This window comes from Scyliorhinus canicula, unplaced genomic scaffold, assembly GCF_902713615.1.
Source record: "Scyliorhinus canicula unplaced genomic scaffold, sScyCan1.1, whole genome shotgun sequence".
In the NCBI taxonomy this organism is placed as follows: Eukaryota; Metazoa; Chordata; class Chondrichthyes; order Carcharhiniformes; family Scyliorhinidae; genus Scyliorhinus; species Scyliorhinus canicula.
The window spans coordinates 676,825-690,401 of NW_024055676.1; the positions used below are offsets into that span (position 1 = coordinate 676,825).

General features: G+C 44.6%; 1 protein-coding gene and 1 gene segment (V, D, J or C); both read left to right on the forward strand.

Annotated features, from left to right (window-relative positions):
* The first annotated feature begins 1,653 nt into the window (after positions 1-1,653).
* LOC119960645 lies at positions 1,654-2,318 on the forward strand. The segment is given in 2 exon segments: positions 1,654-1,793; positions 1,894-2,318. Coding segments are annotated over 2 exon segments (420 nt in total).
* Positions 2,319-6,484: 4,166 nt separating this feature from the next.
* On the forward strand, positions 6,485-10,595 carry LOC119960639 (immunoglobulin kappa light chain-like). Its single transcript, XM_038788266.1, has 3 exons — positions 6,485-6,572; positions 6,882-7,220; positions 10,213-10,595. Exons 1-3 carry the CDS (start codon positions 6,485-6,487, stop codon positions 10,593-10,595), a joined length of 810 nt encoding a protein of 269 aa, XP_038644194.1.
* Positions 10,596-13,577: the final 2,982 nt, after the last annotated feature.

The following is a 13,577-nucleotide window of genomic DNA, read 5'->3' on the forward strand; positions in this document are numbered from 1 at the left end:
ACTGGAGCCGGTCTCTGTGATTATTATTATACCAGACCCTAGTCTGACCCCGGGCCCGGCAGCCTCTGTTATTGATACACTGGATCCGGTCTCTGTGACTATCATACCGGTGCGGCAGTTGTAAATCACTTCGCAAATCCAAGGAGAAAATATGCTTGTTCTTTTACAAGTGCGGAGTGGGGGGCGGCGGCGGGGGGGGGGGGGGGGGGGGTGGAGGAAAGGACGTCAAAACATCATTGATGTGCCAATAACGAAAGGGAAAATGCTGGAAAATCTCAGCAAGTCTGGCAGCATCTGGCTGGAGAGAAAAGAGCTAACGTTTCGAGTCCGATGACTCTTTTTCAAAGCTTGACTGATGTCACTTCCTGCGGAACACATGACAGGAACATCGCCTCCAGAGCTGTGTCTGATTGGCCTGATATTATTTTTGTAAATCACAAGTTTGTGTTTATTGCAGAGGCTGAAAATCTAACCGTACATTTCGCTGATCACTAACAGAACGGTAAAAATCAGAACGGTAAATTTGATCTCTACTTGACCTCTGCGACTGTTTAATCAATAATTGTCCTGAAATCTGTTCCCTGGAAGAATAAAAAGTGCTGGATGCAGATGAAGATGTTCTATTGATTTTAGTCTCTGTCATTAATGAAACTGAACTGGCTGCCCGGAAGGGTATAAGGAGGGGGGGGGGGGGGGGGGGGGACAGGGGTGGTAGTGAAGGGAGTCGAGTTTGATTAAGATTCTACTGTGGCACTCAGGGAAATGGTCTCTCTGTTGTTCGTGGCATATGCAGAGGACGGGGATATACGCTACTAGTTTGGTATCCGAAACTTGTAATTGAACATACATGCATTTAACATACATTAGACGTTTGCTGCCTTCATTTTATTCTGGCGTCTGAACTGTAGTTATCATCTTGTGTAATTTAAAGTTCCTCCCACCAAAGAGCTCCAGCATCATATTTGTCTGTTGACTGCGGCGGAAGCGGTTACGGGTTCCTTTTTATTACTATTATTAATTCAGGTTAATATACACAGGAATTAATTTTAAATTATGTTTAAATTGCAGTGAAGTAATTTATTTTGACGTGTTATGTTATATTCAATTGATTATATCATTTTCTCAATTATTTAATATTTAAATAGATTATTATTTATGTCTGATTTTTCTTCCCATTTTGAATTCCTGCATCCACTTCATGCTTTTTTCTCACTATGTTCCTTTGTTTCTCTCTCTGTTTTTGTTGTTATCTGTTCGTTTGTCTCTCTTCGTTTCTCCGACCTTATTGTCTCCATATCACGGCACCGGGTCCCTTCACTGTACCTTGGTGGTTCGTGAATTGGTTGAAACGGGAATTTGAGATGAATTTGATTTTCTACCCTCTGAACTTGAATGCCACGTGAAGGAACGAAAACGAGACAGTGAAAGTGTCTCTGACAGAGAGAGAGAAAGAGAGGCAAGATACCGACAGAGAAGCCGAACAGCAGAGAGAGACAGACACGAAGAGAAAGCTGAGAGACACCAAGGCAGCGAAAATGCTGAAGGAGTTTATTCGCCCAGGAGCAAGAACGATTGGTGCCCGACTCTCACGAGAACTGAGGGACTGGCCAATCCTGACCTTGGGAAACGCCCATCAGAATCACATTGCGTGAAATCTGCAGCTGATTGGAGATTACTCTTTAATATCAGACTAGAACTGCAACTTATTTCAAGCATGATTTTATTTCTTTCCAACTTTAAACCGGGCACCATGTTCTCATATTGCTTTATGGTGATTCTCATCATCCTGCCCAGTGAGTCAATATTTACTATAATATTCAATATCACACATACACATGTTCCATATGTTATGTTCACTCCCAGACGTTTGAAACATTATGTGTCTTGTTACAGGAACAAATGGCGAAGACGCAGTGTTCCAGGATCGATCTGAATTAAAGGTTCTGGAAGGACAGAACGTAACACTGGATTGTAGATACTCGACAGCTGCTCTTCAAACTCTGTTCTGGTACATCCAGTATCCCGGGAAAGCTCCAAAATATTTAATGGCAATATATAGCTCTGGGGATGTAAATATTTCGCCAAATTTACCAGCGAGGTTCTTGGCGGTTTTGCATAAAGAAAACACAACGGTTCCCTTAACTATCACCGGGGCCCTTCTCTCCGACTGTGCCGTGTATTTCTGTGCCATGTTGCCCACACTGCACAGAGATATAGCAGATGCCGTACAATAACCCCACACTGAGAGTTCCAGTTAGTGCCCACCAGAGGGCGTTCTCTCGCCGATAAATATTCAACCTCCACAGTGAAAGCCAACGAGACTTTTCATAATTTCTGAGCAAGACGGGGCACCCAACAAAGCCAGGCAAGTGTCACTTAGAGAATTAAAGTAGTCGCTTTCAGCTCACAGTTATAATAAAAATGAGAGTCACAAATAGATTTCTGGTGTCACCTCGTTTTTTCCTTTTGATGTTATTTCTGTGCCTGTCTGATTTATTGTGGACATTTTCCTCCGTCTTCCCGTTAGTATACCGATCCTTTTGATCACGACCGCGCACAAACTCTATATGAACAGCGTGTTTTAGTTGTCCGGATTGTTTTAATGAAAAGATTAAAATTTACAAATTAGGAACATCGAGTGTTAAAACACACCCCATGCATCAATCTCCCTCGATGTTCATGGCCTTTTGGAGTGTCTTTTTATATCTATCATATTTTCCACCATCTTTCATAACCCAGGGTTTCTGTCTTAAAGTGTCTAAAGAAAGTTTTTCTTCTCACCCATCTCCTCCAACAGAACCAGCCCCCGAAAATGCCACGGCACTGCAGCCGAGACCGAGACCGATATGTTTCTCTTCACTCGCAGTCACTTCACTATTCATCCGTTTCACAACCGCACAGCGAGCAAATGGCAGTGAGGCGATAGAATCCTAAGACCTTACAGCAGATTATTGATGGTAGGATCAGGATCGGTGTCTTCAAATACTCAACACTCCTTTGACAGAGCGGATAGCGAGCAGAATGTGACGTAGCATCAGGATATTGTGGGAATATTTCTGACAGGTAATTGTGGACTAAACACCTTCCGCATTTTCTCCAATTTCCAAAATAGGGTATGAATCAGAATATTAAACACCCGCCGGTCTGATAATTCCTTGTTTGAATATGCTTTTAGATCCAGGTCATGGAGGCTCTGTTTGTCAGTAGCTGTCCTTAGATCTAAAGACAGTTGTAGAAGGGAAAACTGAAAAAGGTATATGCAACATCAGCTTCATTATTTATTCTGGCACAAGAGCACCAGATACACAGCGCGCGAAGTTGCACTGCAGGAATTCTGGGTGGGTAAATGAAAGTTTTGCCAAACCATATTTCACGGTAGAATTCGAGACCTCTACTAAATTCACCAGTTTAAGCTTCAAGGGGCGGCACCTGACTGTGCCGTCTATTACTGCTTTCTGTCTGTGGGAATTGTGATGGAAAGCAGTCTTACCCCTGTACGTTTACCTTGGACAGTAGCTCATTTCTCCTGTCTGTTTGGGGGTTCTACAGAATCTCGGGCAGATTAACCCGTAATATGAGCAGCGCTGTCAGCCTCTCAAACCAAATACTGCCAACAAACCAATGAAAACGTCAGGATACCGGTTCCAGAAGCGGCTGAAAAAATAAACAAAATAGAATCTTTAAAATGACAGGCAGATGCAGCTCGAAATAAAATTATCGGTTCATTTTTCTTTCCTGCGCCTTTCCTTTGTTTATTCCTTTTAAAAATAGGGTTTAATGTTGGGATCAGCTCCACAGAACAGAGTAACTCTGACGTCACAAAGACCCGACAGACTGACATCACAGATAGTACAGACTGACGTCACCGAGACTGCAGTCTGACTTTCCTCAGACGGAAGCACTGACGCATGCGCACTCTCCTACTTGTGGTGGAACAGCAATGCTGAAGCTCCCTCATACCTTCACCCTGTTATCCACATTCCCAGGGACACATTTCTGGACTCTACAGTGTATCTGGTGCAGGACTCAGTTTGGTGCTCAACAGCGTTGCCTGTTTGGGTTCTGCTGACAGCTATTTTACAAATTGGTTTTGATCTGACATATGAATCTGAGCTTCACTTTCGTGATCCGATTCAGTGAGAGGGGATTAGAGTGCCTTGCCGGTTTTTCTACGGACTGAATGCATCTAGGCTCACAGAGACTACGCGGCAGAGTCAGGGACAGAAGCTTAACTAAGATGTAAAGGGACTGTTTCATTGTCCTAGTCGAAATCAGCAAAAAAAACGTTCTTGCAATTCTGGAGAACTTGCCTCTTGCCATACCTCCTCAGTAGGTATCCGGGAGCTTCTGCAGAATAGCGAATGTGCCAAAGAAGTAGGGAGAGCTCTCTGATGGATAGTAATTACAGTTTTGTGTTACGATCTGTCCTTCCTGAATCATCTATGGGACATTGAATCCGTTCCAATAATTCTGAAACAAAGACCAACCTGTGTCAGATGTCAGAGTAAATGCAAACAATGGAACATGGAAACGACTCAACAATCCACTCACCGGGCAGCACGACCATGGTTATCGGGAAAGGACAAAGGAGAAATATGGTAGATGGTTTAGATTTCAGCTAACAAATCAGAATGTTTTAAATATTCCGAATGTTACAGACTGACATTAAACAGTGAACACAGACGAGGAATGCTTCGTTATTATAAATCTGAGGGACAGCTGCCGAGGAAGAGGATTGGCTGCTCTCTCAGAAATGGGACTAACGACGAACCAATCAGTGATGCTGCTGCCCCATTACTGCATGCACACTCAAAGCTCTTTCCGTGCTAATCCGCTTGAGGTTGTCCTATCGATTCACTTACACACACACACCAGACGCACACGCAAACACGTTCATACAAACACTCAAGCAGAGGCTCACACTTACAATTAAATATATGTAACCGTTCCCCAGTGTGGCTGAACCTATTTCAGTATCTTTCTCTTTCTTGACCTTCTGCTCAGAGTTTTGCTTCAAATCTTTCTCTCTCTCTCTCACACACTATCCCCCATATGCTCTCCTTCCATGTGCTTGTGATAATCCTGATTATTTTGCTGACAGTCTGGTCTCAATAAAACTCGAGAGGAATCTGTAGGTATAGTATTATTTATTTTTAATCAACTTGCAAGGCTGACCCGCTCTATAGAGATTCAGAACACATACAGTCTCCTGAAGCTCCCAGAACCGACTGAGGACCAAGACAAAGAAATCTCTGCACATATTCAAAAAGCATCACGTTTCACATACAAGATTCCCATAGGTCATCCTATACACCTCCTGACCTGGCCATATATCCTGAATGGTTCACTTCAGATTCCTCAACCATGGGCCTCTTGCTACCCAGCATCCTTTTCACCATCCTCTGCACGAGGCTCCCCTCCACCTTTCTGGCCATGCTTTGCTGAATTCCTTTGTTATTTGTCTGTGAACTCACTACCATCAGACCGGCTCTATCATCTACATTATTCGAACTAATAATCCTACTTTATATCACATTCGTTTGTTCAATTCCTATCCGATGCCACGAATGGGTCATGTGCAGCAATTTCCCCAACAGCACAATCGTTTCAGAATGGAAATGAGAACAGCAAACGGAGGCTGCGCCCCGGGACACCGCAGATTCTAAAGTAGTCAGATTGTGCGGCTGGTATCATCTGCGGGCGGGATTGCCGGAGCGGAAATAGCGACGGTTGAATCTCTGGAGACTTGTGAGCATCCTGCACCTGTTCACTGCTCATGTGAGTGAGAACAATTAGTGGGGGACTGGCATGAATCGCCCAGAAGTATCAAAAATTAGGGAACGGAATGAACATTCGGCACATGCCTATTTGAAAATGCTGTCCAATCGTCTTTCGCACACCACATTTTCCATATTGCTTTCCATTCTCAGATTATGAAAGTCACCTTTTGGCAGTTCTTTATTGAATCTTCTTTCATAATTTTCGCGTTGTGTTCTAGATGTTAACAAATCGGAATATTATGAATAAATACATCATTCTCTATCATATTTTTCTATCAATCGGGATGATTTGTCATTGGATCTGCTGCTAATGGAACAATTACAGCAAAAACGATTTGAGTCTTCCTTCTACCTCTATTCTTACAAGCAAATGAACCCAGAATTCTCTGGTCTTTGCATAAACGGCCCTCGTCCCTGTTAATATTTAAATATATAACATCTTTCTCCAACGTCCTAATACTACTCCTCATTTGTCGTGCACAGGATTTGGAAAGAAACGGGCAGCAAAGATTTCATCGATTTAAGTGTCCGTTTCTGACACAAACATCAACAGTTGTAAAAACTGTTTCCTAGCAGATCTAGTTTAGATTTCATGGGAGACATTCATGTCTTTTTGTGTATTTCAATGCACCCTCAATCCATTCAGTGGCTGCATTCAAATAGGAATGAAACTATTCCGGCACCAGAAGGTGCCAACTTCAAACATGGGGATGATGAAGTTCCGTGACGGCACCGTCAAAACCAATAGACGTCGTGGTCTGAGTGATGTCAGAGTGGGCCTGGTCCCCTGCAGTGTGTGGGTTGAACAATGAGCTGAACAGAGCCCGGGTTCCCTCTCTGCTTCTCAATCTCTGGCTCATCCCATTCACTCAGTCAGATATGTTTCTGTTAATACTGGCGACGTTATTGGACGGTAAGTAATGAATAAAGTTCATAAAGCCAGATTATCAGGTTATAGATTGTAATAACATTTAACATAATTAACGACCAGAAATATCCACATGATGAGTGGTGTTGAGTTTTCACAAACTGACACACATACAAACAAATTTAGATGAATTATATTTCAACTATTGATGTTTCATTTATCTCCCTTTGCAGGCGGACTAAGCGCAGATCCAGTAACTCAGTCACCGGTGACAAAAACCGTGTCAGAAGGGGGTTCGGTGCGGCTGGATTGTGAATATACAGACTCCAGTATGCGGTACATGCAATGGTATCAGCAGAAAGCGGCACAGCCACCAATTTGGCTTATTACCAATGTATTAGCTCTGAAGAAAGATGAAGTTTCAGTACGATATCTGGCGGCTGCTGACAAGTCTAAACAGAACGGTTACCTCAATATCAGCGGCCTCAGTGTGGATGACGGGGCGGTCTATTACTGTGCAATGAGGCACAGCGTTCGAAAGCCGCTAGTCTCCAGTACAAAAACCTCAGCGGGTATGTACAGCTCCATTAAATCTGTTTTTCTGCTCCTGTCTGCGGGAATTGTTTGATCCTGGATTCACTAACACAGGTCGGTGTATCTATCATACAGTTATATTGGTGTCTCTGCTCTTCTGCGGGTGAACAGTGGAGCGATTTGGGAAATCACGAGGCTCATCTCCATGGCGCGATGTACATGGTAAATTAAAACGTGGAAAGCCAGCGTATCAGCAGAGGCAATGAAAGCTTCCAGATGTGGAGATATGTAGCCGGAAATTATAGTTTGCTCATCTGGAATGGTTAACTCAGATGAACCCAAAGCCGCTGAGTCTGTCCCGCACGTTCCTGCAACAAAATAGAGAGTGTGTCAAACTCTCCTGTTGTATTTCACATATGGAATTCAGAGTAAGAATTTCAACAAGGACGCACGGAGCAACATGATTATTATTACCATACAGGACCATGGTGTCTGCTATAGGCTTCAGTAGAAAATCGATTTTTCGATCGAAAACTCATCTCTTGCCTGCTGCTGGGGAGTTACTTAGGTCGGCATGTACTTCTGAGGGGTGCGGCTCACGGTGAGACCTATAAAACTGAGGGGCTTGGGTGAATCCACAAGTCATGATTGCCCGGGAGCACCACAGCCTTGTACTTGTATCGCCCTTACAGCTTTTTTCTGCTCTGCCATGAAGGCCAATATTACTGGCAATGATTTCACCCAAGTGTCTCTGGCAATCAGAGGATTAGCCGTCTCTGCTGAAATGAGCAGAGCCTGTTCTGATCGTCAGTACTGCGCACCTGCTGCTACATTGAGTTATCTACACTATTATAGATCCTTCCTCCTCCTACAGTCAGACAGCTCAACTGTGCTGTGCCTCGGTCGGTAACAATATATATTTATGTGCAGGGATTTATCCGTTTGTGAGTCATAGTAAGCTCATTTATACCTCTCAGCTGCGCAGATTCTCTCCAATGAGATGAAACATGAACGGTGCAGGGTACCCGGATGCTGACTATCAGTCAGGATCTATTGTATTGACTGGCAACTGTGATGTGACGTCACTCACCTCTTCAACCCTTATTTCAGCCTCCCCGCTGTTCCACTGGGTCCTGCTGGCTCCAGTCTGACAGAAGCCAACAGAAAAAATAAAATTCCACATCAGCCTCGAATTGACCAACATAACGGCCACCCCCCCACCCCCCCAATCATCATTATTGTTATTTAATTAACAGTAATATCAGTTTATACAGTGAGGGGAGAATGGGGAGTTTGCAGTGAAGGAAATACCGAGCAGTGAGATGGTGATGAGGAGAGCTGAGCGGCGATTTCCCGCGATAGTTCCTGAATTAGATGCTCTCAGGAAATTACCTGTCAGAGCAGAAATACAGATTCAGTTGTCATTGCACTGCTGATCAAACCAATGACAGGAATCGAACAGCGACAACAATGTTTAGAATATCACACTGCTGTTCGAGCGGGATCAACAAACGGAAATTGTGACGGGGACACCACAGACTCAAAGCTAATTAAAAATGTACTGCGGTCGTCAGCTGCAGTCGCAAGTGAGGGAGGGAAACAGCGACAGTTGACCATCCTGTACCTGCTCACTGCTTAAGTCACTGAGAACAATATAGAGGGAAGACACTTCCCTCCGGCGGGTAGGGACCAGATTGAACTGAACCTCCCTGTCCCTATTTCATGGACTCATAGAATCCAGAAGCAGGCAGAAGCAGGCCACCCGGCCCATCGAGTGTGCACCGGTCTCCGGAAAGATCACTCTACCCAAGCACATACCTCTATCCCATCCCCGCAACCTAGCACACCTTTGTGGGCATTTAGCATGGCCAATGCACCTAACTTGCACATCATTGGACTGTGGGAGGAAACCGGAGCACCCAGAGGAATCCCACGCAGACACGGGTAGAACGTGCAGACTCCACACAGACAGTAACCGGAGCCGGGATTCCAGCCTGAGACCCTGGAGCTGTGAAGCAACAGTGCTAACAACTGTGCTACCGTGCTGCCCACATAAATACACGGCGCGGTCGGAAATCATTGTGTGACATTTTTTTAAAAACATTTTATTAAGGCACTTATGACTTTAGAACGACAATTACAACTGTAAACATAACTCAGTGAACAACTCCCCGCAACCCCCTCCCCCCCTCCCCCCGCACCCCCAGCCAACAACCATTCCCAGCCAACATGGCGAACACACACAGTTCCCCAGTCCCTCCTCCTCCACTAGCTGGACTCGCCTAAACTAAACTAAACTAAACTGAACTGAACTGAACTATCTTCCCCAGCCCCCCAATTCAGTAACCCTCTCTTATTGTATCTGCTAACAGTTTCATTTTAATCATTGTGTTACTAATCGTTAGCTCTGTTGTCTTATCCTTTTAATATTTGACATACCCAGGATTTAGACAGAAGATCCCAGCGATGATTTCTGCAGATTTAGCATAATTTTCTGGTATAAGCATCAACAGTAAAAAAGACAGTATCTAAACAGCTCCAATTTAGATTGCTGCGTAGCATTCGATTCTTGGTATGTTCCGCAGCAAGCCCTGAACCCACTGAACGGGAAAATTAATTTTAACAGAATTTGCCAGCAGAGGACGTCGATTTCAAGCACGGGTGTCACAAACACACGTGATGTTTTCTCTGAAGCCTGTGTGGCTGGGAGACCAGAGAGGTCACAATAGCCTCCCCCAGCCCCCCCCCCCCCCCCCCCCCCCGGCAATGAGCTGTATAGAGCTAGGGCTCCCTCACTCCATTGGAATCTCTGAGAGAGATTCAGTCTAACATGTTTCTAATAATACTGGCGGCGCTGTCGCACGGTAAGTACCGGATAATAAGTATTGAGGCAGATACACATACACATCGATGGCAATGTCATTACCACCGAAAATATCTATATGAAGTGCAATTTGGCCGCTTCACAAACTCTCTCAGATATAGGCAAATTTACATCAGCTCTTGATAGTTAATCCTCTGTCTCCACAGGCGGACTGTGCGCAGATCCAGTAACTCAGTTACCGGTGACAATAACCGCATCGGAAGGGGATTCGGCGCAATTTTATTGTGAATATACAGACAAGAATATGTACGACATGCAATGGTACCAGCAGAAACCGACACAACAACCGAGATGGATCATCACCAACACTCTAGCATTGAAGAAAGTTGCGTTTTCAGGACGATATCTGGCGGTTGCTGACAAATCTAAACAGAACGGTTACCTCAATATAAGCACCCTCAGTGTGGAGGACGGGGCGGTCTATTACTGTGCAATGAGGCACAGCGTTAGAGAGCAGCTAGAGCACCGTACAAAAACCTCAGCGAGCATGTATAGCTTCACTAAGTTTCCTTCTGCGCGAAGAATTTGATTTCCGCTTTTCAAACGCTGTCAGGTGTATTTAGCAGGCCGTTCTTTTGGTGCTTCCACCCTTGTGCCGATAAACAATAGAGTAGTTTGGAGAATGTTGTGGCTTATCATGCTGAGATATTTACAATAACCTTAATCCCGGAATATCCACCAAGCATCATGGGACGATCTCAGATGTGGAGTTAGTATAGGCGGAATGTACGGACTGTTCTTCCAGAAGCCTTAACTCAGCTGAGCCCAGGGCAACCGACTCCTCGGCACCCGGTGAGTAATTAAATGCAGAATAGAGCAGAGGGAGGTGGTGGCAAAGTGGCATTGTCACTAAACAAGAAATCCAGAGACCCAGAGTAATTCTCTGGGGTTGACGCATAACTGCCCCCTCAAGACCGATTGGCAATGAATCAAAAGAACAAACAATTCCTGCGCTACTTACACATGAAATGTAGAACATCAGAGACTCATCTAACAACACTGCCAGCAATATCAGTCCGTGAGATGGGGAGCACACGATGCCGGGTTTAGGTTTGAATAAAAATCGATCAAATACAAGTAAATCATTACTTGAATCTGAAAAACTGGACAATTTCAGCAGGTCTGGTAGCATCTGTGGAGAGAGAAGGGAGCTAACGTTTCGAATTTCGGTGGCTCTTTGTCAATACGGATGTTGAGTTGATTATGGGTTTACCGAAATACAGACCAAACCACAAACGAGTCCCAGAAATCTAAATTGCAGCTGTTTAAACACTGCCTTCCTTATTGTTAATGTTTATGTCTGAAAATGATGAGTGGCGTTGATTGGCTCGATAGGAACGAACTTTTCCACTTAGTAGAAGGGTGAATAACCAGGGGGCATAGACTTACGTTAAGATGCAGGATTTAGAGGATATTTGAGGAAACCATTTTGACCCAGAGGGTGATGGGAATCTGGGGCTCAATGCGTGAAAGGATCATCGAGGCAGAAAAACTTACACCATTGAAGAAGCATTTAGATGAGCACTTCGAACGCCATAGCAGGCAAGGCTATGGACCAACTGCTGGAATAATAAATTAGAATAGAAATGTGTTTGATGGCCAGCGCATGCACACTGGGCAAAGGGTCTCATTTTGTGCTGTAAAGCTCTTTGACTCTATGACTCAAAGTGGAAGGGTGGAGAGGTCCAGGGAGGAAATTCCAGAGCTTTGTGTCCAGGCAGGTGAAGGCACGGCGAGCGATGGTGGATTCACCCAGATTCCCACCACCGTCTGGGTGAAAACGTTCTCCCACAAAGCCCCTCGAAATCTTCAACTCCTTACCTTTAATCTGTGCCAACTGGTTATTGACACCATTACTACGGGGAAAGTTTCTTCCCATCTACTCTATCCATGACTCTCATAATTATGTACACTCTGGATGAGCAGGCAGTGTTCATTTAAGACTCTCCTTCTAACCAATCTCGTTGACCAAGCTTTTGATCATATGACTGAATATGTCCATAGTTCCTGGAAAACCCATCGGGACAGTTTATTGTGCGAAAAGCTCGACACCAATAGAAGTTCCCGTATTTATTGTAGTTCAGTGACACCTGATAGTTTACTGAGAGAGTGAGTTTGCACACCAAGATATGAACAAGAAGCAGGAGTTAAGGTATCGAAGATCCATTCATTAGTCTCACATGTGTTATGCCTCATGGCGCCGAGGTCCCAGGTTCGATCCCGGCTCTGGGTCACTGACCGTGTGGAGTTTGCACATTCTCCCCATGTTTGCGTGGGTTTCGCCCCCACAAGCCAAAGATGTGCAGGGTAGGTGGATTGAACATGCTAAATTGCCCCATAATTAGAAAAAATGATTGGGTACTTTAATTTCTTTTTTAAATGTTCTGAATGCGAGTTGCAATCGGAAACTGGTATAACTGTGCAGGTGGGCCTCACTACTGATGCTTTTTAGTGTTGTGTGTTGTTACAATTTGTGTCACTGTCACTATGGAAACTGAACTATCGATGAGGGCGCACCCCCTGCTGAGCCGTGGGTGGAACTGCCAGTGTGGGGTTTTTGTACGGGTTCCACCATATCTCTGCAGCAGTGTGGGCTCCATGGCACAGAAATAAACGGCGCTGTCGGAGATCATTGTGCTACTGATTGTCAGCTCGGTAGTCTTGTTCCTTTTATCAAACGTAGAAGAAAACCGATGGCTGAGTTCGGTGTTCCTTTGCACAGTTAGCCCAATAACTCGAAGCATGTAGCTTATAGCTTTCCCGGGCTGCTGACTGTACCAGTACACAAAAGGGTTAGGAGAACTTGTTTTCAAGGTGCAGGTTAATGTGACTTCACTTTCCTCTGTAACCGTTATTTCCGATTCCTTTTGTTCCACGGTGTCTTGCTGGCTCCATTCTAACAGAAGTAACAGCGATAATGACAATCAGAGTCAGCTTCATATTAAACAATAAAATCATCAACAACATAATCTCTGTCATTTTACCAACAATAACATTTGGGTTACAGCAGTCAGGAAGACAATGGAGCGTTACTGGGAAGGAAATACTTACTTAGAAGTGAGATGACAATGAGGAGCGAAGCGAGATGGTTCCTCATGATCCTCCTTGAGTTTGTAACTCTACAATGAGATCAATCCTCTGTCAGAGACAGAAATACAGATCCCCGTCACACTGCACTGCCGATCCGACCAATGAGATGAATGAACAAGCAGCAACAATCTCTCCAGTAACAAACTGGGTCAGAAAGAGAGCAGCAACCGGAAGCAGTGGGCGGGGGTACCGCAGTCTGAATATTGAGTGAAGTGTGCGGTGACTCTCAGCTGCACTCGGAACTGATGGAGCGGAAATAGCGACAGTTGAATCTTCACTACACCGTAACCAGCCTGCACCGGCTGACTGTTCAAGTTACTGAGAAGAAATAGATCGGGAGGGACCTGACGAACTAGAATACGGAATCTTAGAGTCAGGGATGAGGCCACACGATCTATATTGCTCGAGGCACTTTGAAAGT

Coding starts and splice junctions, on each gene's coding strand:
- LOC119960639 (XM_038788266.1), top strand. CDS start 6,485: ATGGGGATGATGAAGTTCCGTGACGGCACCGTCAAAACCAATAGACGT. Junction 6,573..6,881: donor AGTGGGCCTGGTCCCCTGCA/GTGTGTGGGTTG, acceptor CTCCCTTTGCAG/GCGGACTAAGCGCAGATCCA. Junction 7,221..10,212: donor CAGTACAAAAACCTCAGCGG/GTATGTACAGCT, acceptor CTGTCTCCACAG/GCGGACTGTGCGCAGATCCA.